We start from the raw sequence: 26,380 nt of genomic DNA, 5'->3' as shown, positions 1-26,380 counted from the left end.
ACGTATGCATCTATCCCTACTGGGTGTAAAAAAAGCCTAAGTATTTCCATGCAATTAATAAGTTGTGCTTGAATTGGTTGATTATGTTCCTGAAAGAAATGCTGCAACCGTATGCATTGTTTAAGGGTGATTGCAGGATGATTCACCACATCACATTACCACGTTGTTTATCATCTTAATTTAAAAAAAAATAGGATGCAAACGACATGTGTGTCAAGGGTACACACATAAATAGAAGCATAAAACAATTAAATATTGATAATAAGAAGAAAAATCGATAATTGTTTTATCTTATCATGCTCGTACCCTACTTATCTGGCAACCCCGTGGCCTTCAGACGGCCGAGCCTCCATCCTGGCATTTGCCTTCATCCTGGTCCCCTCGAAGTCCCCGGACCAAAAACAGGAAGTAAGTAGCCAAATCAAAACTAAAATCCACTTTCTGTTTGGGATCTGAAGCAGAGCAGCTTTATACATACGCTCGGTTCGGAAGAACTGACTACCAAACCGCAGATATGTCGACATGATCAATAGCGCACAATCGCCATAAGCATCACCTTGTGCAATAACATGGCGTCGCTGTTTTCATTTCGTCTTCTTTCATTTAGCCGGCTGGCTACTTGGATGACAATTGTTATAGTGGTATAGCAGTATTTACATTTGGACGTGATACATCTAGATTAATACACGATTTTGCGGCCGAATGGCAATGGCAAAAAAACACGATGTTGATGTTTTAGACCTACATAAAGTTACAATCTAGTATTTCACTTCCATCCACAGCAATCCATTCAATAACTGCTCTAGTATTGGTTGCATATTTTCTACTCGGAATAACACCCTTTTTAAAGATATTAAAAAGCTTAAATCGCCCTCCTTTTCATCTGAAATATCCATTTCAAACTAAGTCTGCTCTTAATAATTGATTGCAAACACAAAAAATATTAACTTCTATGAAGGTGGCAAAGTACTGTTTCAGGTTTGCAAGGTACAAGTTATACAATCATTATGTTTATGATCATCATTGAAGGTATTATTCACCCTTCCAGTAAAACAAAACAGACCAAAACAAACAGCCACTCACATTAGTTTGATATTAGGGGTGTCAATATTATTTTATAAATGAGCTTACAATTGCAATTATCATATGCTTAACCACAATCCTATCTCTGGGATAGGATTGTGGATCAGTGGATCAGTGTCTAGCTCATCTAACATATTGGTAAAAAAAAAAAAATCCCCATCTCATTCTTAAAGTGGACCCAGTGTCATCAGTTTATGATGATGTCATCACTTAGATTTATCTTCTCTGTTGCTAGGTAAACTATGAGCGCGGAGGCAGAGGAAATAACGCTACAGACGGTCAACTCTGTCACGCTGACCCGGGACATCGATGGGAGCCTCATACTGCACTGCCCTCCTAATGGTGACACACACACACACACACACACACACACACACACACACACACACACACACACACACACACACACACACACACACACATTTTTCGTAGCTTTTCTTAGAATCAGTTGAACATATATTCATATTAATTGATTTGCTATTATATTAATTTGTTGGACAGTAAATACAAAATACAATATAATAGTAATGATGACAGTTATATTGGAATGATTGTATTTGCTATCGTCATTTCGGCTCTGTGGAAATAATGTGTGTCTGTGTGTGTAGACGAGGCTTCTGAGCCTCTTCAGAAGAAGATCCGCCTGACCACAGACGAGCAGGAGGACTCGGAGGAAGCACAGTTCACAGTGGTCCACCAACCTCGTGAGAAACACACTATCTTTCATAACCCACGAATCGAGGGATTCGTACAGATGTTCACATCGCTAGAAAAGTAATTTGATCGTGCTTTACATATTATAAGAATCAGCTTGATAGGGGCTTTCAACTGGAAAATGTCCATTGATCTGGTTTTCACATAAAGGTAACATAAAGGTAAAAGTAAAGGTATTAACTCTCAGCAGCTGTTTAATTATGTTTTTTTAGGGAAGACGCCCTTATCATTCCTTGTATAAAGGAATGAATAGGTTTAATGGGCTCTACTGTAATCAATATTGTGAGGACTTGAGGTTGAGGACTAAAGCCTGATATAATATGCCTGAATAATTATAGAGATGTATTTCCAATTTGCTGAGAATAAATCCAATAACATCAGTCTGTCTATCTGTCTGGCTCTGTCCCTCGGTCCTCCATCCCCAAGTGTCAGAGAATGACGAGAGCTTTGAGTTGACCATGACCGCCACGGCGGACAGTGACCTCACGGAGGGGAGTGTAGCGCAGATTCAGGTACGTGGAAGCCAAGCAGCTAGGCTGAGTAGCTTTTTTTTTATTTGTCCCAAATAAAAAACGAAGGTAGCTTTAAATGTATTAGTGGAATTTTGTCTCTTAATTGTGTGTGTGTGTGTGTGTGTGTGTGTGTGTGTGTGTGTGTGTGTGTGTGTGTGTGTGTGTGTGTGTGTGTGTGTGTGTGTGTGTGTGTGTGTGTGTGTGTGTGTGTGTGTGTGTGTGTGTGTAGATCCTGCAGGTGGAAGCAGAGTCCCTGCCTTCTCAGGAGAAGACCAGCGATGACGTGTCGCCCGTCAGCCAGGCCTGGTTCACCACTAAGGAGGACAAAGACACGCTGGCCAATAAAGGTACACACACACACAAATACACACAGTGTGTCTTACTAGAGTGGTAGCATTGTACTGTGGTTTGATCCCTGATATCACCAGCCTACTCTTACTTGCTTTGCTCCTCAATGACATTATGTAAGATCCACTGTAAGTCACTTTGGATACCAGGGTCTAAAAATTATGGTCTAAATTACTTTGAATTAGTAAGAATGACCATCTGTTTTTTATTTATTTTTTAATGTGTATATATATAATTTTTTTTCTAGTCCCTTCGTTTCGAAATAGACGAGACAGATCTGCAGGGTGGGTTCTTTTAAAGACGGATGAACCGTCGGTAGAAGAAACTCAATGTGTGTTTTGCGTTGTGTAGGCCACACGTGGAAGCAGGGCATGTGGTCCAAGGAGGAGGTTGAAATCCTCATGAGCAACATCGCGCGCTACGTGAAGGTAGGCCGGGCGTTCTGAGGACCCAACATTGGGAGGTTTGGGAATAAAAGACGGCGGCCTCATGTCTTCTTCAAGGAAAAAATTATTTCATTAGCCGTGGATATACATTTGATAAAGTAAAGTATTGTTTTTCTTTATGAAAAATGTTCTAAGTAATCCTATTATTGTGATGTTTGGCCATGTAATTGACCTCTCTGTCTTTAGTTTTTAATTGTTTCTATACCACCAAAGAACCGGAATTACGTATTTCATCAATCGATTATTTAACCCAGTCTTGTCAATCCTACCAAATAATAATGTTATTGTCATTAATCAAGGTGTGTGTGTGTGTGTCTGTGCGTGTGTGCGTGCGTGCGTGCGCGTCACAGAACCGTGGTATGGAGGACCCGGCGGAGATCATCTTTGAGATGTCCAAGGAGGAGCGGAAGGACTTCTACCGCAGCGTGGCCTGGGGGCTGAACCGGCCGCTGTTCGCCGTGTACCGCCGCGTGCTGCGCATGTACGACAACAGCAACCACGTGGGCAAGTAAGTGTTCGGCGCTCGGAGCGGCGGGGGCTTCGGCGTGCGCGGTTTGCCGGGTGTTTGAGTCAGAGAAGCTGGGGTCAGGATGACAGAAATACCTAGAAACTGGGAGCGCCCCGGTGACTCACCGGGTAGAGCGCAGAACACTAAGGCCCATCCTGAACGCAGCGACCCGGGGCTGAATCCTAACCGTGGACCTCTGCTTCATGTCCTCCCCTCTATCTCCCATACCGTCCTCTCTTTGTCATTCTATAGTAAAGCATAAAAATAAATCAAAGACTTAAAAACAAAGACATACCTAGAAAGTGTGGCTGTGTTCATTTGCATCTCCGACAGTTGGACAGTTGGTCCATTTAGTCTGTGCCCCGTTGCTACTGAAGTACAGGAGATCTAACGGCTGCACTTTCTTTCCCCTCCTTTCTTCCGGAAGGTACACCCATGGAGAGATCGAGAAACTAAAAACGTGAGTGGCGGCTTTTATATCTCTGCTTTAATACCAAATGTCAGATACGAAATATGTGTTTATTGTCTGTCTGTGTGTGTGTGTGTGTGTGTGTGTGTGTGTGTGTGTGTGTCTGTGTCTGTGTCTGTGTCTGTGTCTGTGTCTGTCCGTGTCCCAGGCTGAGGAAGAAGCACGGTAACGACTGGGCCACCATCGGGGCGGTACTGGGCCGCAGCGCCTCGTCTGTCAAGGACCGCTGTCGGCTGATGAAGGACACCTGCAACACGGGTACTCACTCACTCACTCTCTCACTCATATCCTCACCAACTGGGTGTGGGTACACACTAGGGCTGTTCGATTATGGAAAGAAAATCATAATCACGATTATTTTGGTCAATTTTGAAATCACGATTATTCAAACAATAATCTCTTGGTTTGAAAACAAGATGCATTTATTCAGCATTTCTCTCCAAAATAAACAATTTGTAACTGACAACTTGAATTGTCCCCTTCAAAAATTACTCAAAATGTAGAAAACGGTCCAATCGAAAATACTGTACAAAATTGTATCCAGCTGTTCTATTTCTCACATTTTATGAATAAAACAAATACAATTGAAAAAATCATATATACCGTATATATATATATCTATATATATATATCTATCCAGGCAAGTGGAGCGAGGAGGAGGAGCGGCGGCTGGCCGAGGTGGTGTACGAGATGGCCGGGGTGTCGCCGGGCGTGGCCGTCACCGGGGGCGTGTCCTGGGCCTCGGTGGCGGAGAGGGTGCGCTCGCGCTCGGAGAAGCAGTGCCGCTCCAAGTGGCTCAACTACCTCAACTGGAAGCACAGCGGGGGCACCGAGTGGACCAAGGAGGACGACCTGGGCCTGGTGCGCAGGTACGGGGGGGGGGGGGGGATGCATGACTAAGTGGGGGTTTTGGGGCACACCTGGGGGGTAGGGGGGGTTCACACGTGGGAAGATGCACCGAATTCAAGTTCATTTTATGTGTCCGATTAAACATGCTGTGTGTGTGTGTGTGTGTGTGTGTGTGTGTGTGTGTGTGTGTGTGTGTGTGTGTGTGTGTGTGTGTGTGTGTGTGTGTGTGTGTGTGTGTGTGTGTGTGTGTGTGTGTGTGTGTGTGTGTGTGTGTGTGTGTGTGGCTCCCCTCCAGGATCATGGAGATGCAGGTGGAGGAGGAGAACGAGCTGCGGTGGGAGGAGCTAGCCGGGGGCTGGAGCAGCGTGCGCTCGCCTCAGTGGCTGCGCTCCAAGTGGTGGAACATCAAGAGACAAGTGTCCAATCACAAGGAGATCCCCTTCAGCCGTAAGACCGCCAGCAGCCAATCGCAATGTACCAAACATTGATGTTTGGTACAAAAAACGTTTCTATTCTGAGCTGTCCTTATAATTAACCGTGACTTGGAGATAAACTGCTAACTTTGTTTCACATTGATTTGATGGTTTGAGTGTCTGTGTTTATGTGTGTGTGTCAATAACGCCATATGGGAAAGGGAATCTGGTTTCATTCTCTTCCTTCTGTCTCTCTCTGTGTCTCCCCCCCCAGTCCTACTGGAAGTCCTGCAGGACCTGATGGAGTCCTCCCAGGCCAACGCCGGCACGGGGAGTCCCGCCTCCTCGGCCGCGCTGCGAGTGGCGCGATTGGACGAGAGCGGCGGCGCCGTCGGCGGGGACGACGGGGCGTCAGCGAGCTCGGTGGCAGCGCTGCAGATCCCGGTCCAGATCCCCCTACAGATCACACACCTCGGTGGGTCCGCGTCGCACGCTCCGAAACGTCAAAAGGCGACACTAGCCACCACCAGGTGTGAGTGTGGTTAGCCGGTACGAGCCGTTTTGAAAACGGGCCTCTTCTGACATCACAGATGGGCGTGTCCACCTGTGTGACGGATAGATGAGCCAGATTTGCTACAGTCCACTGGGTGGGCTGGTAGACTGATGTATCCAGCACACATCTAGGTGGACACGCCCTCTTGTGATGTCATAAGAGGCAGATTTTCAAAACTGCTTGTAACGGCTAATCACACTCGCACCTGGCGGTATAATATGTCACCCTTATTGAGCTATTTATATTCATAAGCTCAATTGCTGTTAATGTGGTCGTTATTAAACCAGAAAAATGTGTTAGGGCGAGTGAAAGCTTGTAGTGGTTTTATTTTTGCTGTTTCCTTGAAGAACTGGAACTGAAACCAGTTTCAACATCTTCTAAATGGCTAAACGTAAAAACAGTGTTAAGCAGATCCACTGAACAGAATGAACGAATCGTTCTGAATGACATTATTTACCTGCCTGTCAGAGATACCCCTACTTCTTAGTCATAACCCCCTCCCCCCCCCCCCCCATCCCCTCAGACGGCTCTGCTGCCCCCGGCGACGGAGACACCATCACCCTGAACACCGGAGCCCTGCAGACCTTCGAGATCCTACCGGTGAACACGTGCACACACACACGCAAACGCACACACTTTACAGTTGCATAGTGCAGGTTTCACTGTGGTCTACGGGAAACGATGAAACTCCTCATTATTAATTCACAGCCCAAGTGGTGGTGGATGACCCAACACAGTGAGATGCTGATATTAGGTTCTCTCTATCTCCCTCACGGCATGGAAAATGCCTTCAACCTGCCCAAACACAAACGTAAAATGGATAAATAAAAAATATAAAAATATTATATACAAACATAAAATATAGTTAAACGCCGTTATATAAATATATATATATATATATATATATATATATATATATATATATATATATATATATATATATATATATATATATATATATATATATATATATAGTGAAAAAGAACATTCATAATTGATTATCATTATTAATGAATGAATCTCTCTCTTTTTCTCCCTTTAGTCGTTTCACCTGCAGCCCACCGGCACGCCCGGGACCTACTACCTCCAGACCACGTCCAATCAGGGCCTCAGTCTGTCCACCAGTCAGGGCCTGCCTCTCGGCCTGGGCAGCAACAGCACCGTCACCCTGACGACAAGCTCCTCGCCCTCCTCGCCTGAGCACCAGATCATCCTACACAGCCTGTCCGTAAGTGTCTGTCTGTCTGTCTGTCTGTCTGTCTGTCTGTCTGTCTGTCTGTCATGAACTTTTTATTTCGTCGCAGGCGGAGGGCCTCTGCTCCAGTGACGGGGTCATCATCCAGACGGTGACCTCTGACGCCTCCTCCTCGGATCCCCTCGGCCAATCACAGCTGATTGTGGAGACGGCGGGACAGGAACAGGGGGTGGGGCTAGAGGCCTCCAGCCTCCTCGTTGGTGAGGAGTGTGTTTCATCGGAGGCTCAGCCAATGACAGACGGCTTTGCTGACAAGGTAGCGACTATGATTGGCTGTTTTTCTACCACTATACGTTAACTTCGAACCTTGAACAATAAGTCCTTTCAAAGGAATCGGATCAAAATAACATTCATCGTATTTATAGATAATGTATTGTATTGGTGGAGAATATTTGTGGCAATGTCTGCTTCAGGTCCTGAGCTCCACTTCTGTTGAGGAGACCTCTGCCCTTGCCCCCGGCAGCACTGTGCTGATTGTCTCTGCACCCATCAGCAGCACACTGACAGGTAAAACACACAAGCACAGACACACGTGTACAACCGCACACACGCACTAACACATACACGCCAGTGTCAGGCTGAGGACCGCTTGGCTGTCGCCCGGTTGAACATGAGATCATCCTTGGACCTGCTGGTTTAAGACGCATCAAAAGTAGAACGTCAATTTCCATAAAGCCAGTTATGGAAACCACTAATGCAATATCTTATCAAACTAACTGCAATATTGTGATGGTATCCTTTACCTCCAACACAAACACTGTTCTTGTTCACTTCATGCACTCGCTCGCTCGCTTCTTCACTAAATTTTTGTTTCCGGGCTTTTCTCCCGTCGTCAGATCCGATCCTGGAGAACCAGGAAGGATCAGACTGAGTGGCGTGGCGGGGGTGGACACCCCCGTTCCGCTGACACCTCAACACCAGACCTGACTGAAGACGAGAGGTTGTCCCCCCCCACAAACAAAAGAAACTCAGGAGTCATCCGAATTCACTACATTTCCTTTCTACTATTTCATTTGTTTTTTTTTCCCCAGCATAGCAAAGTAACCAAGCTTCACAACTGAAACCCCATTGGGAAGCAATGTTATTGCTAGCACCTGATAAACACTTGCCATGTCGCTAAATCAGGTCACCAGTAGCCCTAACCCTGTCTGCATACGTATTTATAGCTTTAAGTTAACGCCAACCATTTAACGATTCTTCCTTTCTCTTTTTCATTATTTCTATGACGTTGCAAAAACATACAACTTTTATTAGCGTTGATAGACTCTGGTGCTAATAGCGTACTATTTTGCTTAAGGTATTGAGTAATCCGTTCAATTGGAAATGTTGTTTACATTGATTGACATGGACTTGGACGTGTGTTTTTTTTGACGATTAATGTTATTCTTAATCTAAGACTGCATTTCGACGAAGGTGTTCATATAGTGTTGCTTATGGAATTATTCCATTTATAATCCCCCTTTTCATGTTTCTAGTCTGAAAACTTTAGTTCAGGTTGGTTAAGGGTTATTTTTGTCTTCATACATGTCTCTGAATATAAATACTTTTGGAATAATCTGGATTCAGGGTTTAAACGTCAAGTGTTGTCTCAATCCTGCTATATTCATCAGAACCTTGCAGTCCATGTTATTAACGTATTCTGAATAAGGGCAGGACGCTAATGTGATCATGAATTGAATATCCATCAAGAATCCACTTTACTCAATCCAACTGAGGGACATGAAGTATATAGCAATTTTAGGCAGACTGTTTTGACCATTTTAGGGTTAAAAAGTGTCATGTAATCAATTGAGACATCATGATAAGGTCTTGATTTATGACCCAGTCTTAAATTGACACAGGGAGTAGAAACATTCCATGACAGTTGGGTAAGAACAAATTAAAAGGTTGCTGGTTCAACACCACCAACTGTTGAAGTTCCTATGAGTGAGTTAAAATCATTATGTATTTATGTATGTCCCTCTGTGTGTGTGTGTGTGTGTAATATATAAATAGTAAAAAAAAAAAAAAAATGCATAGGATTTTTTTACATGGTCCCTAAACAGGCATGTGCCTAGAAGCTAGTGGTTTGTCTAGGTTAGTTCTTGTTGCATTACGAAACAAGTGATTTATCACCTTCGACCTAACCCCACAAGTGTATGGCTGATGAACTTTCATAGCTAGCGGTGAGGACTAGATAGTAAGTGTTACAGAACAAATTTACTTTTTAATTTTTTTGGACACATGTATTTGACGTATTTCTAATGGGATGAAACAACAAATATTGGGGAAATGTGGAAGTGTTTGGAATTTGTGTATGGAATTGTTTGGCAGGTACACCAGCAGGATGTACAATACAACAATACATTGATGGAAACCTGAGAACTGTAATACAAAACTGGGAATAAGTGATAATTCAACAAGCTCAATTTTAAGGCTGAGAAGAAAAGATTTGGTAACTGGAGATCAGAAATAATGTGGTATATAAAATACACTATGGGGACAACTTGGTCAACTTTCAAAAATATATATTCTGGCAAACATACAAGCATAGCATTACACCCTTTTTGTTACTATAAAAAAATGTTTTCAGAATACAAATGTCCTTAAAAATAACTTCTTAACTAAGCTCCAATGCTGACAAACCTATTGCCACTGACCAAAAGACCACATTTGGTTCAGAAAACATTGGCTCCTATCATTAATGCATTACCATATCAAACCACTACAGGTCATCCTAACCCTTTTTTTTTTTTTTAAACAGCCAGTGGTCATTTGAGTTGCTTGTGCACGTGCAGACTCAAGGAACATTTGCTGCAAGTTAGTCTCGCACCTAGGTGTCAACACCAGAGAGGAAAACATTGGCAGAAAAACAAGTCCATGTGAAACTGTTTTGTATAATAAAGAATGAGTTTTATTGTGTCACTTCGTTGAGGTCTTGTGCTTCCTACATGGAATATTATCTTACAATATTTAGAAGACCAAAAAGTGTTGAGTTATAAACACAGGGTACAGGAGTCTTAATTCCATAAAATGTCGAGTAGAAAGCAGCAAATGGTTTCTGACAATCCCTAGGTCGTTGTGTCTTCTGATGGTTCCCCATTTGAATCAAACTTAAGATTGGCCACTGATGGCCTTGTGGCAGAACGTTTATCACTGAACAGAACATTGGTGAGAATAACATGCTGATTTGGTCCTAGACTTATAAAGTCAACTTGTGATAAAACATGTACGGTTAGCACAGAATTTGCAAAGATTTTTGCAAAGGAAACATTGACATGATTAAATTATATATTTGCTATGGTGCTCTTCAGGGCTGTTAATTTCAAATCATAGGTAGCATTCACGCTCTTCATATTCAAATTTCCTCAAACAAATCCATCTTTATTTTGGCTTTACTAGTTGGTAGGTAAAGGTTACCACTTGCCTAAGAACAAATTATTTTGGTCAGGGTTTCCACAGTGTTCAAATTAGTGTATTGAAATGCAAAAGTAGAAATTCTAATTGAAGTACTTCCGAAAAACAAATTAACATTTGCATTGATTTGAAGCATTACAACATGAAGGTGTATCATGACGTCCAGGTGTGCTTTGGCTAACCAAGGCACACATCATAGCTGTGTCCTTTCAGCATATCTTTCATATTCAGGTAGACTATCTTAAGAAACAAAGCGAGAGTCTGGGTTATTCCTAAGCACCCAACTGTCCACTGCTCCGAATAAATGCTGTGGGACTACATTTATTAATATTTTAATATCAAGAATGTGACTAGGAGCAATACAGCCACATACACAAAGAGAAATATGGCAATATATATATATATATATATATATATATATATATATATATATATATATATATGTATATCAAGTGAAGTGCAAAAATAGATTGATCTGATCATGGAGATCGCAAAATATGGAGCAGAGCTCTGTAATCGATCCTTCAAGACCCTGTGAAATGCAGCTTTACTTAAAGATGACTGGGATGGGATGTGTATGGGTTCCTTTACTTCATAATGATCATTGGTGCTACAGTGTGCACAGATGCAGTGCTTTGGCCTGAGTGAGAGAAGGTTATAAAGAGCTTGGGGGTGGACATGCACGCTCATATGGCTAAAATAACATAGGTGTTGGGCACAGCTTCCGTTTGGTGCAAGCATTGGCAGCCAACGTAATATGGCATGTGCACCATTGGAAAGATTGATTAGATACATTTATGATTATGGGACAGGAATAAGAAAACATTATGTAGAATGTACCCTGTTTCTTATCTGTTGCAATGGGAAGAACAGACGGCCTCCATGTAAAATTAGAAATGAGAACCGGAAGACTATATGTCTATCTTTAGCTAGTGTGCTATAACAGTACCAAAGAAATACTCCTTCACAGAGTAGTTGGACGTGTGCATAGTCATCATTTGGGGGATGAGCCATTGTGGTTTAGGGATCACAATTAAGTCTGCCAATGGGATTTACGTGGCACCGGCGATGCCTCTAGAGTCTGAAAGTCATCAATGTTGACTGGATCAAGCAATACTCGACCCAGCCTTCTCAAGAGTCACCATGATCTTTAACGTGTGTCATTGTTGTAAACAGGGCTACATCTAAAACTGATGTAGACTTATATACTACACCCGCAACGGTCCCCTGGTGTAATTATGAAAGATCCTTGAAGTGCACATGATCAAGAGTCACGTGAGCTACTGTCCGCAAGTGTACTGGCCGGTACACACACACACACACTCACTCACTCGCGCGTGCGTGGTGGTCGCGGTGTGTGCAACGCATTTAAGGCAGTGTTCCTCTCGAGTGGTCTCACCAAGTCCTTTGCTTCATTTCTTTTCAGTTTCCCTCTGGAAAAATGGAATTGGTCATTTGGAACCGCCGGGTTCCTCAGAATGCAGAGGGGGTCTCTTATCCTTTGGTTCCATTGGTAGACATCACGGTTAACGTTGGAGACCTTCCACCAAGTAAAACCACCTGAATGTTCTACCCTTCACCCATCCATTGCTTTGACCCCCTTATTGCTGCGTGTGCGTGCCCGCCCATCTGTGGGGTCCATGGGTCCCACTTAAGAGCCACACCTACGTGACCCCGTGGAAGTAGAGGTTGGCACACAGGCACAGCAGCACGATGGAGGCCAGCTTGTAGTAGATTAGCTTCCTGAACTTGGGCTCCAGATCCCCTTGGCGGTACCAGAAGATCTGGGCAGGGAGAGACCAGGGAAAGAGCATTCATTGATTAAGGGGTGGGGATGAAGAGGGAAGGAGGGTGAACAAAAAAAATACAGAAAGGAAGCATTGATTATAGAAGGTTTGCTTATGTACAAAATGCAGTCGACAATGAAGTGAGTGAGTGAGTGATTGAGAGACATGTGAGTGTGTTCCTCACCAGCAGTAACGTAGAGCCGCAGATCAGAAGAATACAGGCCGCAAAGAAAATGTTGAGAGCCCTCGGGGGAAGCGATGGGAACACAAAAGAACTGATGACAGTCACCTACGACAGCAGGAAATAAATCCACCATGGAGGTTATTATCAAAGCAGGAAATGGTCCACTTTGTTCAGCCAGTCTGTCCACTAACGCCAGTCACAGCAATTCCTGTCACTGCTGTGGTTAAAGATAAGAATGAGTGACGGATAGATAGACGATACTGTTAAAAAATGTTATTGTTTTTTATACATTTGTTTGAGTGCTGCAACATTCTGTTTGCCAGAGAGGGATAATTTTAGCACCTTAATTTAAAATTATTGCATTGAATCAATATTTTCGGAATTGAATCGTGAGGTGCCAAGAGATTCCCACCCCTACTATTTTTAAAGAACCTACAATTTTCCGAGCTGAAACGCAAAATATTCGAACAATATTTAGCTGCAAGCCACGGCATAATCCTATTGGATACTTCCATCAGCCGAGGCTGGTCCCGGCAGGGCCCTTGGAAGTGATGATGGGAGAGAGAGGACTCACCAGGACAAACAGAGTAGTGACTCCACCCACACCAACGTTGATGATCCGATCCTGAAGGCAAAAGAGGTCAACAGAAGCAGTTGAGCTTGTGAACACACACACACACACACACACACACACACACACACACACACACACACACACACACACACACACACACACACACACACACACACACACACACACACACACACACACACACACACAGTCCCGCCACACAGTCACATGCATGCAGATGGGACACAATAGACAATCCAGGGCTGTTATTGAGAAACACATCCGGCGCCTCCAGCATCACCACCACCCAGACATCCACACACCCACCCCGAGGTCCTCGCTCTTACCCAGGCCGATGTCTCCCCGAACAGGGGCCTGTTGTCCAGGCCACTGGTTCCGTAGGTCCTACCGCTGAAGTCATCCATGGCTGTCAGACGAGACGGCGCCGAGCTTCCCGACCCAACACTTCAGCTCCTCCTCCTCCTCCCCATGGACAGGGTGACGGCGACAGCGACGGTAGCCGCTACTCGAGCTTCATGCTAGCGGCGATCCGCATGCCGTTTGGTGACGGACACCCCCGCGCCGCCGCACCATGGGCGTCCCGAAATAACGGCGACGTCAACAGACCACTCGGGGTGACGTCATGGCGATGGAGGGGGACAGGGGGGGGGAAGGGGGGAGGGGTTGGCGGGCGGCTGGGTCCTTTACCTATGTGGGGATGAGGGCAAGAGTGAGCATACACTGCAGTTCATGCAAGAGAGATCGCCATGCGACGCACGTCTGCATTTTTTTCCATCTTGCGTCAGTAACCCATTGTGAGGTCAGGTGTGAAGCAACACAAGGTTATCAGTTAGGCTATCTTGGCAAATCAAAACATACGTCACCCAAGTCATGCGATCTCACACAAATCTGTTAAGGACGACAAAGGAAGGTATGTCGAAGTCACGATGGGCCTAGCCAACAAGCTTAGTATCGAATCAGGAAGTATCCAAAGTCAAAATCCAGATTAACTTTTACTTCCTCTTGTTGAATATATTCACACTTTCTATAGCCCTAATTCATCATTGGTCTTGGAGCAGAAATTGTAACTGGGTTATTGACATCTGCCTAACCTTTTTCAGCTTATATCGCACTGCAATGCGTTTGTGCATCTCGCAGATGTTTCCTGAATGGATGTATACAAATATTTTTTACATGTTTTACTTTTCCATCCAAAACACAAATTAAATGAGTCGATTTGTCATCACCGAACAATATGAGAGTACCAGTAGTTGCCTCAGAGTAGGTAACTAAGCATGGCAAGCATGTCAAGTGTTTTATTTTATTTGGGCTGTATTGTTCATTACAACTTTACTATTTCTTCTAATGCAGAATCGCCACTTTCCAAAAGGGGAGTGACCATGGTTGACAGGAAAAGCAGTATATAAAACGAACTCTCTCAGCAGAATCAACGCTAATACGGAAAAACAACAGCCTCATTATTGGCAGGTTAAACCTGGCCCAGAGCTACATTCCAAGGGAACCTTGTGATCCAAAAGGCGTATGAATGGAGCCCGTCGACTTACTTTACCCAAGTGGGGGAAAAGCACATCTACATTAGCCTCCATGAAATCCCCCCTCCTTATAACACAGAGGGCAAAATAAAAGGGTAAATGTAAACCTGTCAATTTGTATGATTTTGTTGATGGCTACAGTTACTGAATATCTCCAAAAGAGATATTTGCAAAAAAAGAAAAAAAAAAGCGACGGACCACCAATGTTTAAACAGCGACTGATAGGTAAACAAACCCCCCACTGTCTATCAGGTTAGCCCGGTAGGTGGATAGCTTCCCGGCTAATGTCTGGCTGTGAATGTCCTGGAACATTGCAGATACATACATACTATGTATTCAGTCCACAAAGAACACGAGGATATTGGTCCTCTGCTGTGAAAGGGCGCGCATCAAAAGTACATTTAACACACATTTTTTTTACACAGGGACTTCCATTAGCCACCTGAACCCATCATAACCTTCTCTAGGCCACCGCTAGTGATGGCTGGTTATATGCTTAGCACGCATTTCAAGCACTTCCAGCTATCGGGGCAGAGTATGAACAAACCAATGGGTTGTTGTGTCTTACTCACCCGCTGTGTGTTGATCTTTCTCTCTGTCTGTCTGTCCAAGTGGCTCCCCGATGATACTGGTGCTGTGGTCGTAGCAGACCGAAGTTTGAAGACACACACAGTAGGGTCAAGTCCCCGTTAAAGGGAACGGTCCGGGACAGCTCCAAGCTGCTAAAAGGCGAGTGCGGTTAATTGTGAGCCGATAATAAACGCTCAGGACTGTTGGCAGGAAACGGCTACAGAGTGAACAGAGTTCATTTAATATAGTAAAAACAGCATTTTTGTCACGATCTCTTCATAGTTCATACACAGAAAGAGATGAAGATTCAAGAACATTTGCCACGTTGGTACTTAAAAGTACAGGACTTTATAATGTTACCTATCTCATGTGAAGTTAAATGTGGTATTTAAGGTATAATAAGCAATTACTCACCTGCCTGTATTTTCTAACGGAACTAACGGAAGGTATCTCTCTCACTAACGTAGGAGACTAGCCTGGCCCTACGCTCAAAACTGTCAAGTGATATTCTTGTGCCCGCCCCCCAGGGGTCGATGCGGAACACGTCCTACTGTTACCATCACATGATATTAGCGTGATACATATCGTTAGCCTCATAGCATAATTGCCCTATTTTAAGGTTCATCTTGTATTTAGCGTAAGAAATCGCTAAGTCAAATAGATGACTTAGGCAGTGCGTGATTATATAATGTAAAAAGCACTCTGATTGGCTTAGGATATAGTGCAATTACGAATCACTACTATATAGTGCAATATGTTGCACAGTGTTAAAGCAGCGCTGGCTATCTCGCTGTGTTCCTATGGGGCTCAGCATTTGTTCTGAATGAATCGGCTAAAATAAATGAAAATTAAATTAGCAAAAGATAGGTTGGTTAACTTTGCAGGACGTTGTGAAGGTTTGGATAGGCAATCCGTTTCTTAAACCATTTTAACAACATTCAAAATTACTTGCAATATATTGGAGAAATGCTCGTGCGTGGATGTGGTGGTTGATGGAGATTGCTAGGAAGGTGGTTCTGAGTGGCCCTGACTCCTTTCCCTCTGAGAACCGTGCCAATTCATTCATCTGCCGCTAGAGGGCGGTCTTGCCGGTTAGACCGTCAAACGACACATAACAAGGAAGTAGCTATGTTTTGGGGGGAGGTTTCAAAGCGGGCTCCTCGTCTGATTAGACGTTGTATTCTTTACTGATTAGAGCATTCCGACATTGTCAGAATCATGAGCTCTTTTGCGGGTCGGATGAAGGAGTATCCAAACATTTCGCTTGACCGCTTCGATAAGGATAATTTACATGCACGGGCATATTTCCTCTCTCATTGTCACAAAGGTGGGAGGTTCTCTAGGCATGACGGCAAAACTAACACGCAGATGACAAATGTAATAAAGAAACTTGGTATCTTTTCATTGCCTAATTGTTGCCCAATTGTTAATGTCTCTTTATTGTGCTGTGTTATGCTCCCCATTAGATCACATGAGAGGACTTAAAGGGCCATTCTTAAAGAGGAAACTTAAATTCAGGTGAGGGGAGAGGAGATGTAACAGCCTGTATCCAAGGAGCTTACCTATTTGACTATGGTTTAGAAATGCGCGTTGTTCTCTTGAGGACTTAACAGCCATTGCGTGTGATCTGATAACATGCCTTGTTTTCTCTCTTCCAGTCGAACTATCAAACTCTACTGTTCATTTGTTACAAAAGAACTTCTGTTGAGCAATCCCAAATATGCCTTCTGGGAAGAGCGCATTGTAAGCAAGCACCCACACACTGCCACACACTTGTTTTTGCCCTCCATGGTAGATGACAATTGAATAAGAAGCATGAAATAGGCTTTTGCATCATCATGTCCTTTATACAAAGTTATGTGTGTATAGGAATTTAGAGTTGGTTTTGTGTATGTCAATCATTACTTTAAAGACATAGGCCTTCTCCGTATTTGACAGGCTGTGTTGTTTGGTAGGTTCCCTTGGAGCTGGACAGCCCCACTCAGATCTACCTGGTGGACGAAGCATCAGGAGAGGTAAAACAAGAGAGTTTACACACAAATGGAATGTATGTTTTTACATCCATGTACGTACATACAACAAAAAACACTTTTTATGAATAATCTCAGGAATATGTTTTTTCGCAATGCAAATGGGAATAACAGCCTACAGTTTTCCCTCGCATGCACAAATCCTTTTTTTTATAGTAGAAAATAGCTAAACGGGACCATTTACCTCCAAGCATCTGAGTCGGAGGTTAAGCTTCAGTCTCCTTATCTGTGTTTCGTTGGTGTTCCTCCTCCTCCTCGTCTGTGCTTCCCAGAAGGAAGACCTCCTGGTGACGCTCCTGACCGCCGGCCACTGTCCGGGCTCTGTCATGTGAGATCAGTGTTCCAGAATCTCCAAGTCTCAAAGACAGACTCCTGACCCACGGTGCATTACAGCACAGCGTGGCCTTCCGACTCAATGCTGACCCGTGACCTGTGTTTCTTGGTCGGTGTAGGTTTCTGCTGGAAGGGTCCAGGGGGAACGTTTTGTACACGGGAGACTTCCGGCTGGCCGAGGGGGACGCCTCTCGCATAGAGCTGCTGCACTCCGGGACCAGGTAGGACCCCCACACAGCTGCCCTCAATCTCGAGGCTCGCAACGCTCTCGTCAAACGTTTTTTTTATATAACGATTTTGCAGGTGCCAGTATCTAAAGCAGAAACTACACATTTGATTCAAACTCAGCTCTGTGACTTGTTAAATCTATTCATTTATTTATTTATTGAAACTGCCTATTTCCCTTTTCAGTCTGTAGATCTCTACTGCTGTTTAGGATGTGTGCCTGTGAAGGGGTTTTATGCTGTCATTTTGCAGTTGCTTATTAAGCAACCCAATACATTATTCTGTGTGTTTCATATACTGCTCCTGTATGCACGCAGGGTGAAAGACATCCAGAGTGTATATCTGGACACCACCTTTATGGATCCCCGCTTCTACCAGATTCCTAGTCGGGTAGGTGAACTGTTAGTATGTTATGTTATACACATAAATAATGAAGACATTTGTTTAAATGACTGAGTCATCAAATCAGTGCTGAGGAGTTTGGGTGGGTTTTAATCTGTACTTGGAATGGACTTATAGGTGCATTTTATTGATGACGATATGTATTAGCGTGTGCATCTTTGTGTGAAATAGGAGGCCTGTTTGAGTGGGATACGAGAACTGATCGGTAACTGGATCAGCAAGAGTGCCTACCACGTTGTGTGGCTCAACTGTAAAGCTGCTTACGGATACGAATACCTGTTTACCAACCTGGGAGAGGAGTTCAATACTCAGGTGACGGCAAAACACACATTTAATACAGACAACCACACTTACATAATACACTTCGACCTTCGGACATGGTTTAGGTCAAACGTGTGTGTGTGTGTGTGTGTGTGTGTGTGTGTGTGTGTGTGTGTGTGTGTGTGTGTGTGTGTGTGTGTGTGTGTGTGTGTGTGTGTGTGTGTGTGTGTGTGTGTGTGTGTGTGTGTGTGTCCGGCAGATCCACGTGAACTGTCTGGAAATGTTTAAGAAGATGCCCGAGATTCTGAGCTATCTGACAACGGACCGAAGAGTGCAGATCCACGCTTGCCGTTACCCCAAGGTCACACACACACACACAGGGTCATGATGCTAGGCAACCTGTAAGTTAGAACCGTTGGTCTATTGAGATCACTGAAGCAGCCTCACTACTCACTCACATAGTTTGTCCAGTCAGTTTAGCCTGAAGTGACTAGCTCACACCTTAAAATCCTAGTTCCCTTTGAATTGGATTCTATAAATGCTCTTCCCACATTTAAGTTGCTTTCATCTCCCAGCCATCAAACTGGAAACAAACTGTCCATGTGTCTGGGTGTACATGTTCAGATGGAAGATTTTATGCCTGGCAACCGGTTGCCGTGCGGCTCGGTTGCCCCCGACGGCACACCGCTTCACATCATCAGCATCAAACCGTCCACCATGTGGTTCGGAGAGAGGAGCAGGAAGAGCAACAGCGTCGTCGTCAAGTAAGAGATCCCTTTGGAGTCTCACACATTCTCTTTCTCCTGTTACGACCACTGCCACCTCAGCTTCCAAGATGCTAGTACATTTATAGATTACAAAATAACACGACTCAGAACTACAATGGACACACAGGCAAAATTGATGGAGTTGGCCTCTGGTATTTCCCCGCTGGCCTTCATATTACAGGCAGCTTACACCTGTTAAAGATTTCAACTTAACAACTCAAAAGAAGACCAATTAACCAAGAAACTATAGGTGGACCAACACAAAGAAAGAGTTATTTGTGTTGAGAACACGCTAACATTCGACCATGGGTCATAACTCTCTGTAAGAAGATTGTATACAACTGATTTACCATTATGCACAAAAATGGTCACATAAAATAAATGCTTTGTTACAGTACTTCTTATTTTGGGTTTTGACTGCAGCCAACGTATTTGTTGAAATCTCCTTCTCAAAAGGAACGGTAATATTTGAGGAAATACCAATGTTGGTTTGTGTTTTTCCAGAACGGGAGGCAGTTCCTACAGAGCTTGCTTCAGCTTCCACTCGTCCTACTCTGAGGTACTATAACGATGTTAACGTATATTACATTACTACTATTGGCCTACTGTACAAGATGTAAAAACAGTGTTCAGAGCAGTTGTTTTTGGCGAATAACTGTTGTGACTTCACATTTTCAATAATATGTATGTCCTATTTGATCCTATGATCTTATTTGAAGATTAATTTTACTGCTTGTAATGCTTTATTCAGAATGAATGGAATTACTCACACTTAATACACTCCCATAGACTTTTCCCAGTACATAAGTGGCCACTAGAGATGGTGACTTGGCAAGTACTAGCCAAGTAATTTGTTCATATGAACTTATCTGCAATACATCACTGTCACCCAGGAATGACATTGCAGTAAATGTCTCTCCATCACGCAGCTCAAGGACTTCCTGGCTTACCTCCAGCCAATCAACATCTACCCCAGTGTGATACCTCTCGGACGCACCCTAGGAGAAGTCACCGATTTGTGAGTCCAGCTGTTTTCTATTACAAAACGTAGAGAATTTGTCAAAATATTCTAAGAAAATAATTCTGACGTTTGCATTCCAATCAAGTAATTTAATGTATTCAATATTATGTATATTCTCTTTGACCTGATGCGCCCAGATCACATTTTTCTATATTTTTTCTAGTATTTAAAAATGGTGGATAAATAAACATTACGACATGTATCCACTGGGGTCCAGGTTGAGGCCCCTCTGCAGGAACCAGGCGTCGCAAGCAGTGTTCTTATACAGACCCCTAGGAGAGCTGAAACGCACCCGGGCAGAGAAACCTGTGTACGGTGAGACCTGCTCACACACACACACACACACCTACACCCTAAAACCATACGCATCCATTGTCACCCATTCAGTGGTGGGTTATTATCTTGCCCTCCCAAATTAACTCTTTGTTTAATTTTTGGGATCAACATTTTGTGTGTGATGTGTAGATTCTGACAGCGGCGACGGGCTGTTTGAGGGTTCGAATTTAGCCCCAATGAGGAAGAAGATGGCACTGAACCAGGAAGAGAAGGACCATGGTGAGGGATCTTTTATATTCAACTACTACCAAGTTATTCATATTTTTTTTGGGTTGATTATGTTATTCATCTATTCTTTAATGTATATTATACAGTCTATTCTCCTCTATAGTTTTATACCAAAAATGTTGGCCCTTGCGAACATTGTCTGTGTTTTAAATTTAAGTTGGTCCTGCCCTGGTTTTTAATGACCTGCTTGTTGTTCACTTATATTCCAGTGAAGGAGGGGAGCACTTTGAGGGACATCCCCGTAGCAGAGGAACCGTTTCCCCTGAACGACCACGCCGCCACGGCCTCCCTCTCCATGCTCGGCTACATAGACTGCACCGAGTCCAACGACGAAGAGGACGGCGACGAGGTGGAGGAGGAAGAGGAGGCGGGGGACGACGGGGAGACGGTGACTAATCCCGCCCTCGAAGCAGAGTCCGGAAAGGAGGCGGACGAGGAGGTGGGAGATGAAAGGCTGACGACGGGAGTCGCGGAGGGGAAGGGCGGAGTCGGGGCTGTGGACCGAGCCGCGGGCCCGCCGCGTCCGAAGTGGGACGACTTCTTCACGGCGGACGCGCTGCCCGACAGCCAGGGCAGCCTCACCAGCCTCTCCCAGTCCTGCTGCTCGGCTCGGAGCTCCTCCCCCTCCAGGCTGACCGGCTCGCAGACCCCGGAGCTCTTCAGCGACGCCGAGAGCGCCGACGAAGCCGTCGGCGGCGCGGGAAGAGGGGCACCGGTTCCCCTCAATCGCCGGCCCAAGTCACCGATCCATCCCGTCGGACCGGACCGCGGCACGTCGCCTTTGCCCGACACCTTGATCCTCCTATCCAAGCCACAGCAGCAGGAGGAGGAGGGCGGGGCAGGGGTCCGTCCATCGAACAATTGCGGGTCTCCGAGGGAGCCGGGAGACAGCCGGAGCGTGCGGACGGGGGAGCGGGCGGAATTGCCAGACTCTCAAGCGTCGTCGGACTTTGACATCCCGTGCACGCCAGAGTCCCAAGCGCCCAAACAGGAAGAGCTCTCTGCGCTGTACAGGACATTGGCCTCCGGGGAGGAAGTGGCCGTCTTCAGGAAAGGAAGTCAGGGTTCAATGTGATTTGGCGTTCCATTTGGGAGGGTTCGAGGTGCCATCGCCTCGTTTTGAGGCGATGTCACCTCGCGGCTCCTCACCGCACTCGAGTTAGGCTTTTATAAGCGTAGGAGTTTTTCTGAATAGCTCATTCAAATGTCAAAGCTATGCCTCGACGGTGTTAGACCTCAGTATTAAACTTCCATGTTGTATAGTGTCTGGTTGGGTCCAAAATGAGAAACGCCCAAGCATGCACATGCACACTCACACAGATAGACAGGGGAAGGATACACTGAGGACCAAAGGGTCTCATCCAATGTTCATGTTACACATAATAAGACACACATGCACGCATACATTCACACTTGTTGCCAACATTGTAACCCTATTCAGTTTACCTGGAAACCCCAGGAATCTAGTGGGTAATATTTTATCGCGTATGCTATGCAACCATATGAAGCACTAAATGATTCGGTACATTTCAGGAAAAAACCTTAATCTGTCAAACCATCAATGTTGAACAGCAATTTAGTGATCCTTCTTTGGTGTTTGACTTTCACTGCCGTTGATCTCTGAACCTGATTGCAAATGCAGCTTAACATATGGCTGCAACTCCAGCTAAATGGCTCCCTTCAATCAATCTGTAGTGTTGGTGCACCTGCTTGATACACCGAACTCCCTGCCACCTCAAAATGACAGTTCGGGGTAAGACCTGGTGTGTGTGTGTGTGTGTGTGTGCGTGTGCGCGTGCGTGCGTGCGTGCGCGCGCGCGCGTAGGACGGCATCGTCTGACTATCTTTTAAGTTATGTGAATGTTTTTACTTTTTTTTGTTCTTAATCTGTCTTGTCTAACTTATTCAAGTCTTGTCAAGATCAGATGATATCAAACTAAATTCATTTCCTCAAACTAACACACGGTCTTGTCTGACATCTTGTTTAACTCGAGAAAAGAAGAGTGTTCAAATCCCATTTCTAACATTTGTTCCTCACATAAAAAATTCATAATCTACCAAAAAAAATGATTTTTTACACCAATCTCATGCTTCCTTAGTGGCAATAGCTGCGGTTGATTTGAGTTCTAAAAAAAGGTTGCCTTCATACCTTGTGTCAGCGCAGGATCAGATGGTTGCCTGTTAGAAATGGTCGGATCATCTCCAGTATGGATTTCTCCAAACTGGACCTCATAATCTGCTCACATTTTCTCTGTCGAAAAATGATGTATTCTTTATTCAGTTGCTCACTAGCATTGATAGAAAATCCACAAATTGTGTCAAACAGTCTCTCAAAATGGGCCTCATTTCTAATTTTTCGACTTTTTTGTTCTATTCTTTTGCTCACTAGCTGTAACTGATACCGTTAGTTCAAGCTTGTGTATAAGCAAACAACCGGCCTTGTGGCGCAACGGTAGCGCGTCTGACTCCAGATCAGAAGGTTGCGTGTTCAAATCACGTCAGGGTCAGGTATTTCTATGGTAGTCGTTCTTTAAGTCATGATCTAAGAGTTTCTGCCGTGAAACTATGATATTCCAATTATCAGACACTATCTACTGGCAACAAAGAAGGTAATGTCAGTGGTCTTAAAGAGCTGTATTTCAGACCTTTTGGCGCAACGGTAGCGCGTCTGACTCCAGATCAGAAGGTTACGTGTTCAAATCACGTCAGGGTCAGCAGATTTGTAGAATACATTGTGGCAGACAGGTTCTCAAAATGGGAATAATTTCTCATATGTTATTATTTTTTTGCTGTATTCTGAGGCTCACTAGCTGTAACTGATGCCGTTCTTTCAAGCTTGTATATAAGCAAACAATCGGCCTTGTGGCGCAACGGTAGCGCGTCTGACTCCAGATCAGAAGGTTGCGTGTTCAAATCATGTCAGGGTCAGGGTTGTCTTTATTAGACGGTCCGTAAATCTTGATCAAAGAGTTTTTGCCGTGAAAGTATCATTTTCCACTAATCTGACACGATCTACTGGCAATAAATAACGACAAGTAAGTGGTCTTATTGTGTATTATTTACGGCCTTGTGGCGCAACGGAAGCGCGTCTGACTCCAGATCAGAAGGTTGCGTGTTCAAATCACGTCAGGGTCAGCTGATTTACAGAACACATTGTGGCAAATGGGTTCTCAAAATGGAAATAATTACTCTGGTGTTATAAACATTTTGCTGTATTCTGAGGCTCACTAGCTGTAATTGATGCCGTTATTTCAAGCTTGTGTATAAGCAAACAACCGGCCTTGTGGCGCAACGGTAGCGCGTCTGACTCCAGATCAGAAGGTTACGTGTTCAAAACACGTCAGGGTCAGGTATTTCTATAGTAGTCATTCTTTAAGTCATGATCAAAGAGTTTCTGCCGTGAAACTATAATATTCCAACATTTGCATAATATCTACTGGCAATAAATAACTTCATCTCAGTGCTCTTGATGAGCAATATTTCAGACCTTGTGGCGCAACGGTCGAGCGTCTTTCTCTAGATCAGAAGGTTGCGTGTTGTTATCACGTCAAGTTCAGGCAATTCTCCAGTAGTCATTCTTTAAGTCATGATCTAAGCGTTTCTGCCGTGAAACTATAATATTCCAATTATCAGACACTATCTACTGGCAATAAAGAAGGTAATGTCAGTGGTCTTAAAGAGCTGTATTTCAGACCTTGTGGGGCAATGGTAGCGCGTCTGACTCCAGATCAGAAGGTTGCGTGTTCAAATCACGTCAGGGGCAGCAGATTTGTAGAATACATTGTGGCAGACGGGTTCTCAAAATGGGAATAATTTCTCATTTGTTATTATTTTTTTGCCGTATTCTGAGGTTCACTAGCGGTAACTGATGCCGTTCTTTCAAGCTTGTATAGCAGCAAACAATCGGCCTTGTGGCGCAACGCTAGCGCGTCTGAATCCAGATCAGATGGTTGCGTGTTCAAGTCACGTCAGGGTCAGCATATTTGTACAACACATTGTGGCAGACGAGTTCTCAAAATGGGAATAATTTCTCAAATGTTACTATTTTTTTGCTGTATTCTGAGGCTCACTAGCTGTAACTGATGCCGTTCTTTCAAGCATGTATAGAAGTAAACAAACGGCCTTGTGGCGCAACGGTAGCGCGTCTGACTCCAGATCAGAAGGTTGCGTGTTCAAATCACGTCAGGGTCAGCTGTTTTACAGAAAACATTGTGGCCAATGGGTTCACAAAATGGGAATAATTTCTCTAGTGTTATTAACATTTTGCTGTATTCTGAGTCTCACTAGCTGTAATTGATGCCGTTATTTCAAGCTTGTGTATCAGTAAAAAACCGGCTTTGTGGCGCAACGGTAGCGCGTCTGACTCCAGATCAGAAGGTTACGTGTTCAAATCACGTCAGGGTCAAGTATTTCTATAGTAGTCATTCTTTAAGTCATGATCTAAGAGTTTCTGCCGTGAAACTATAATATTCCAACATTTGCATAATATCTACTGGCAATAAATAACTTCATCTCAGTGCTCTTGATGAGCAGTATTTCAGACCTTGTGGCGCAACGGTCGAGCGTCTTACTCTAGATCAGAAGGTTGCGTGTTGTAATCACGTCAAGTTCAGGCAATTCTCCAGTAGTCATTCTTTAAGTCATGATCTAAGAGTTTCTGCCGTGAAACTATAATATTCCAATTATAAGACACTATCTACTGGCAATAAAGAAGGTAATGTCAGTGGTCTTAAAGAGCTGTATTTCAGACCTTGTGGCGCAACGGTAGCGCGTCTGACTCCAGATCAGAAGGTTGCGTGTTCAAATCACGTCAGGGTCAGCTGATTTACAGAAAACATTGTGGCAAATGGGTTCTCATAATGGGAATAATTTCTCTGGTGTTATTAACATTTTGCTGTATTCTGAGGCTCACTAGCTGCAACTGATGCCTTTACTTCAAGCTTGTGTAAAAGCAAACAACCGGCCTTGTGGAGCAACGGTAGCGCGTCTGACTCCAGATCAGAAGGTTACGTGTTCAAATCACGTCAGGGTCAGGTATTTCAATAGTAGTCATTCTTTAAGTCATGATCTAAGAGTTTCTGCCGTGAAACTATAATATTCCAATATTTGCATAATATCTACTGGCAATAAATAACTTCCTCTCCGTGCTCTTGATGAGCAGTATTTCAGACCTTGTGGCGCAACGGTAGAGCGTCTTACTCTAGATCAGAAGGTTGCCTGTTGTAATCACGTCAAGTTCAGGCAATTCTCTAGTAGTCAATCTTTAAGTCATGATCTAAGAGTTTCTGCCTTGAATCTATAATAATCCAATTATCAGACACTATCTACTGGCAATAAAGAAGGTAATGTCAGTGGTCTTAAAGAGCTGTATTTCAGACCTTGTGGCGCAACGGTAGCGCGTCTGACTCCAGTTCAGAAGGTTGCGTGTTCAAATCACATCAGGGTCAGCAGATTTGTAGAATACATTGTGGCAGACGGGTTCTCAAAATGGGAATAATTTCTCTGTTGTTATTATTTTTTTGCCGTATTCTGAGGCTCACTAGCTGTAACTGATGCCGTTCTTTCA

The 26,380-nt window shown here is 44.1% G+C and overlaps 3 protein-coding genes and 12 non-coding genes across 17 annotated transcripts; 14 read left to right on the top strand and 1 right to left on the bottom strand.

Moving 5' to 3' along the window:
* The first annotated feature begins 284 nt into the window (after nucleotides 1-284).
* Nucleotides 285-10,051, top strand: dmtf1 (cyclin D binding myb-like transcription factor 1). Its single transcript, XM_030354392.1, has 17 exons — nucleotides 285-408; nucleotides 1,319-1,425; nucleotides 1,692-1,787; nucleotides 2,224-2,309; nucleotides 2,539-2,656; nucleotides 3,009-3,085; nucleotides 3,454-3,611; nucleotides 4,039-4,071; nucleotides 4,229-4,338; nucleotides 4,721-4,949; nucleotides 5,225-5,376; nucleotides 5,617-5,817; nucleotides 6,419-6,495; nucleotides 6,938-7,123; nucleotides 7,200-7,406; nucleotides 7,564-7,657; nucleotides 7,987-10,051. The coding sequence occupies exons 2-17, from the start codon at nucleotides 1,326-1,328 to the stop codon at nucleotides 8,019-8,021; spliced, it is 1,959 nt and encodes a 652-aa protein (XP_030210252.1). The 5' UTR covers nucleotides 285-408; nucleotides 1,319-1,325; the 3' UTR covers nucleotides 8,022-10,051.
* tmem243b (transmembrane protein 243, mitochondrial b) lies at nucleotides 10,021-16,110 on the bottom strand. Of its 2 annotated transcripts, none has more exons than XM_030354396.1 (6): nucleotides 15,626-16,110; nucleotides 15,214-15,363; nucleotides 13,436-13,796; nucleotides 13,092-13,142; nucleotides 12,518-12,622; nucleotides 10,021-12,330 (listed from the first exon to the last, which is right to left on the bottom strand). In XM_030354396.1, the coding sequence occupies exons 3-6, from the start codon at nucleotides 13,511-13,513 to the stop codon at nucleotides 12,211-12,213; spliced, it is 354 nt and encodes a 117-aa protein (XP_030210256.1). In that variant the 5' UTR covers nucleotides 13,514-13,796; nucleotides 15,214-15,363; nucleotides 15,626-16,110; the 3' UTR covers nucleotides 10,021-12,210. The 2 variants fall into 2 exon arrangements, with proteins under 2 accessions (XP_030210256.1, XP_030210257.1); XM_030354397.1 differs by having other exon boundaries at nucleotides 15,214-15,360.
* Nucleotides 16,111-16,281: 171 nt separating this feature from the next.
* Nucleotides 16,282-23,853, top strand: dclre1c (DNA cross-link repair 1C, PSO2 homolog (S. cerevisiae)). 2 transcript variants are annotated; one of them, XM_030354388.1, is made up of 15 exons: nucleotides 16,282-16,538; nucleotides 16,678-16,729; nucleotides 16,870-16,954; nucleotides 17,167-17,226; nucleotides 17,514-17,569; nucleotides 17,694-17,795; nucleotides 18,117-18,189; nucleotides 18,373-18,513; nucleotides 18,722-18,823; nucleotides 19,087-19,226; nucleotides 19,734-19,788; nucleotides 20,159-20,247; nucleotides 20,468-20,565; nucleotides 20,716-20,805; nucleotides 21,024-23,853. In XM_030354388.1, the coding sequence occupies exons 1-15, from the start codon at nucleotides 16,430-16,432 to the stop codon at nucleotides 21,887-21,889; spliced, it is 2,118 nt and encodes a 705-aa protein (XP_030210248.1). In that variant the 5' UTR covers nucleotides 16,282-16,429; the 3' UTR covers nucleotides 21,890-23,853. The 2 variants fall into 2 exon arrangements, with proteins under 2 accessions (XP_030210248.1, XP_030210249.1); XM_030354389.1 differs by lacking the exon at nucleotides 16,282-16,538 and adding an exon at nucleotides 16,569-16,588.
* On the top strand, nucleotides 23,250-23,321 carry trnaw-cca (transfer RNA tryptophan (anticodon CCA)). The gene has a single exon. It is a non-coding gene; the product is annotated as a tRNA-Trp (tRNA).
* On the top strand, nucleotides 23,457-23,528 carry trnaw-cca (transfer RNA tryptophan (anticodon CCA)). The gene has a single exon. It is a non-coding gene; the product is annotated as a tRNA-Trp (tRNA).
* trnaw-cca (transfer RNA tryptophan (anticodon CCA)) lies at nucleotides 23,671-23,742 on the top strand. Its single transcript has one exon. It is a non-coding gene; the product is annotated as a tRNA-Trp (tRNA).
* A 24-nt stretch (nucleotides 23,854-23,877) lies between the features above and the next one.
* Nucleotides 23,878-23,949, top strand: trnaw-cca (transfer RNA tryptophan (anticodon CCA)). Its single transcript has one exon. It is a non-coding gene; the product is annotated as a tRNA-Trp (tRNA).
* A 142-nt stretch (nucleotides 23,950-24,091) lies between these two features.
* On the top strand, nucleotides 24,092-24,163 carry trnaw-cca (transfer RNA tryptophan (anticodon CCA)). Its single transcript has one exon. It is a non-coding gene; the product is annotated as a tRNA-Trp (tRNA).
* Nucleotides 24,164-24,505: 342 nt separating this feature from the next.
* Nucleotides 24,506-24,577, top strand: trnaw-cca (transfer RNA tryptophan (anticodon CCA)). The gene has a single exon. It is a non-coding gene; the product is annotated as a tRNA-Trp (tRNA).
* A 142-nt stretch (nucleotides 24,578-24,719) lies between these two features.
* Nucleotides 24,720-24,791, top strand: trnaw-cca (transfer RNA tryptophan (anticodon CCA)). Its single transcript has one exon. It is a non-coding gene; the product is annotated as a tRNA-Trp (tRNA).
* Nucleotides 24,792-24,933: 142 nt separating this feature from the next.
* Nucleotides 24,934-25,005, top strand: trnaw-cca (transfer RNA tryptophan (anticodon CCA)). Its single transcript has one exon. It is a non-coding gene; the product is annotated as a tRNA-Trp (tRNA).
* A 142-nt stretch (nucleotides 25,006-25,147) lies between these two features.
* On the top strand, nucleotides 25,148-25,219 carry trnaw-cca (transfer RNA tryptophan (anticodon CCA)). The gene has a single exon. It is a non-coding gene; the product is annotated as a tRNA-Trp (tRNA).
* A 342-nt stretch (nucleotides 25,220-25,561) lies between these two features.
* On the top strand, nucleotides 25,562-25,633 carry trnaw-cca (transfer RNA tryptophan (anticodon CCA)). The gene has a single exon. It is a non-coding gene; the product is annotated as a tRNA-Trp (tRNA).
* Nucleotides 25,634-25,775: 142 nt separating this feature from the next.
* Nucleotides 25,776-25,847, top strand: trnaw-cca (transfer RNA tryptophan (anticodon CCA)). The gene has a single exon. It is a non-coding gene; the product is annotated as a tRNA-Trp (tRNA).
* A 342-nt stretch (nucleotides 25,848-26,189) lies between these two features.
* Nucleotides 26,190-26,261, top strand: trnaw-cca (transfer RNA tryptophan (anticodon CCA)). Its single transcript has one exon. It is a non-coding gene; the product is annotated as a tRNA-Trp (tRNA).
* The last annotated feature ends 119 nt before the right edge of the window (nucleotides 26,262-26,380 follow it).

The sequence above is a fragment of the Gadus morhua genome, chromosome 4 (genome assembly GCF_902167405.1).
Source record: "Gadus morhua chromosome 4, gadMor3.0, whole genome shotgun sequence".
NCBI lineage: Eukaryota > Metazoa > Chordata > Actinopteri > Gadiformes > Gadidae > Gadus > Gadus morhua.
Note: the sequence above shows the minus strand (reverse complement) of the source record. Positions and strands in the feature narration are given on the sequence as shown.

Excerpts from the sequence above, each read along its gene's own strand:
- tmem243b (XM_030354396.1), bottom strand. The coding sequence starts at position 13,513 with ATGGATGACTTCAGCGGTAGGACCTACGGAACCAGTGGCCTGGACAAC. Across the intron at positions 13,143-13,435 it reads TCGGGGAGACATCGGCCTGG|GATCGGATCATCAACGTTGG; the intron begins GTAAGAGCGAGG and ends TTTTGCCTTCAG. Across the intron at positions 12,623-13,091 it reads TCACTACTCTGTTTGTCCTG|GTGACTGTCATCAGTTCTTT; the intron begins GTGAGTCCTCTC and ends CTGCTGTCGTAG.
- dmtf1 (XM_030354392.1), top strand. The coding sequence starts at position 1,326 with ATGAGCGCGGAGGCAGAGGAAATAACGCTACAGACGGTCAACTCTGTC. Across the intron at positions 2,310-2,538 it reads GGAGTGTAGCGCAGATTCAG|ATCCTGCAGGTGGAAGCAGA; the intron begins GTACGTGGAAGC and ends GTGTGTGTGTAG. Across the intron at positions 4,339-4,720 it reads GAAGGACACCTGCAACACGG|GCAAGTGGAGCGAGGAGGAG; the intron begins GTACTCACTCAC and ends ATATCTATCCAG.
- dclre1c (XM_030354388.1), top strand. The coding sequence starts at position 16,430 with ATGAGCTCTTTTGCGGGTCGGATGAAGGAGTATCCAAACATTTCGCTT. Across the intron at positions 16,955-17,166 it reads CCTTCTGGGAAGAGCGCATT|GTTCCCTTGGAGCTGGACAG; the intron begins GTAAGCAAGCAC and ends GTTGTTTGGTAG. Across the intron at positions 20,248-20,467 it reads CTAGGAGAAGTCACCGATTT|GTTGAGGCCCCTCTGCAGGA; the intron begins GTGAGTCCAGCT and ends ACTGGGGTCCAG.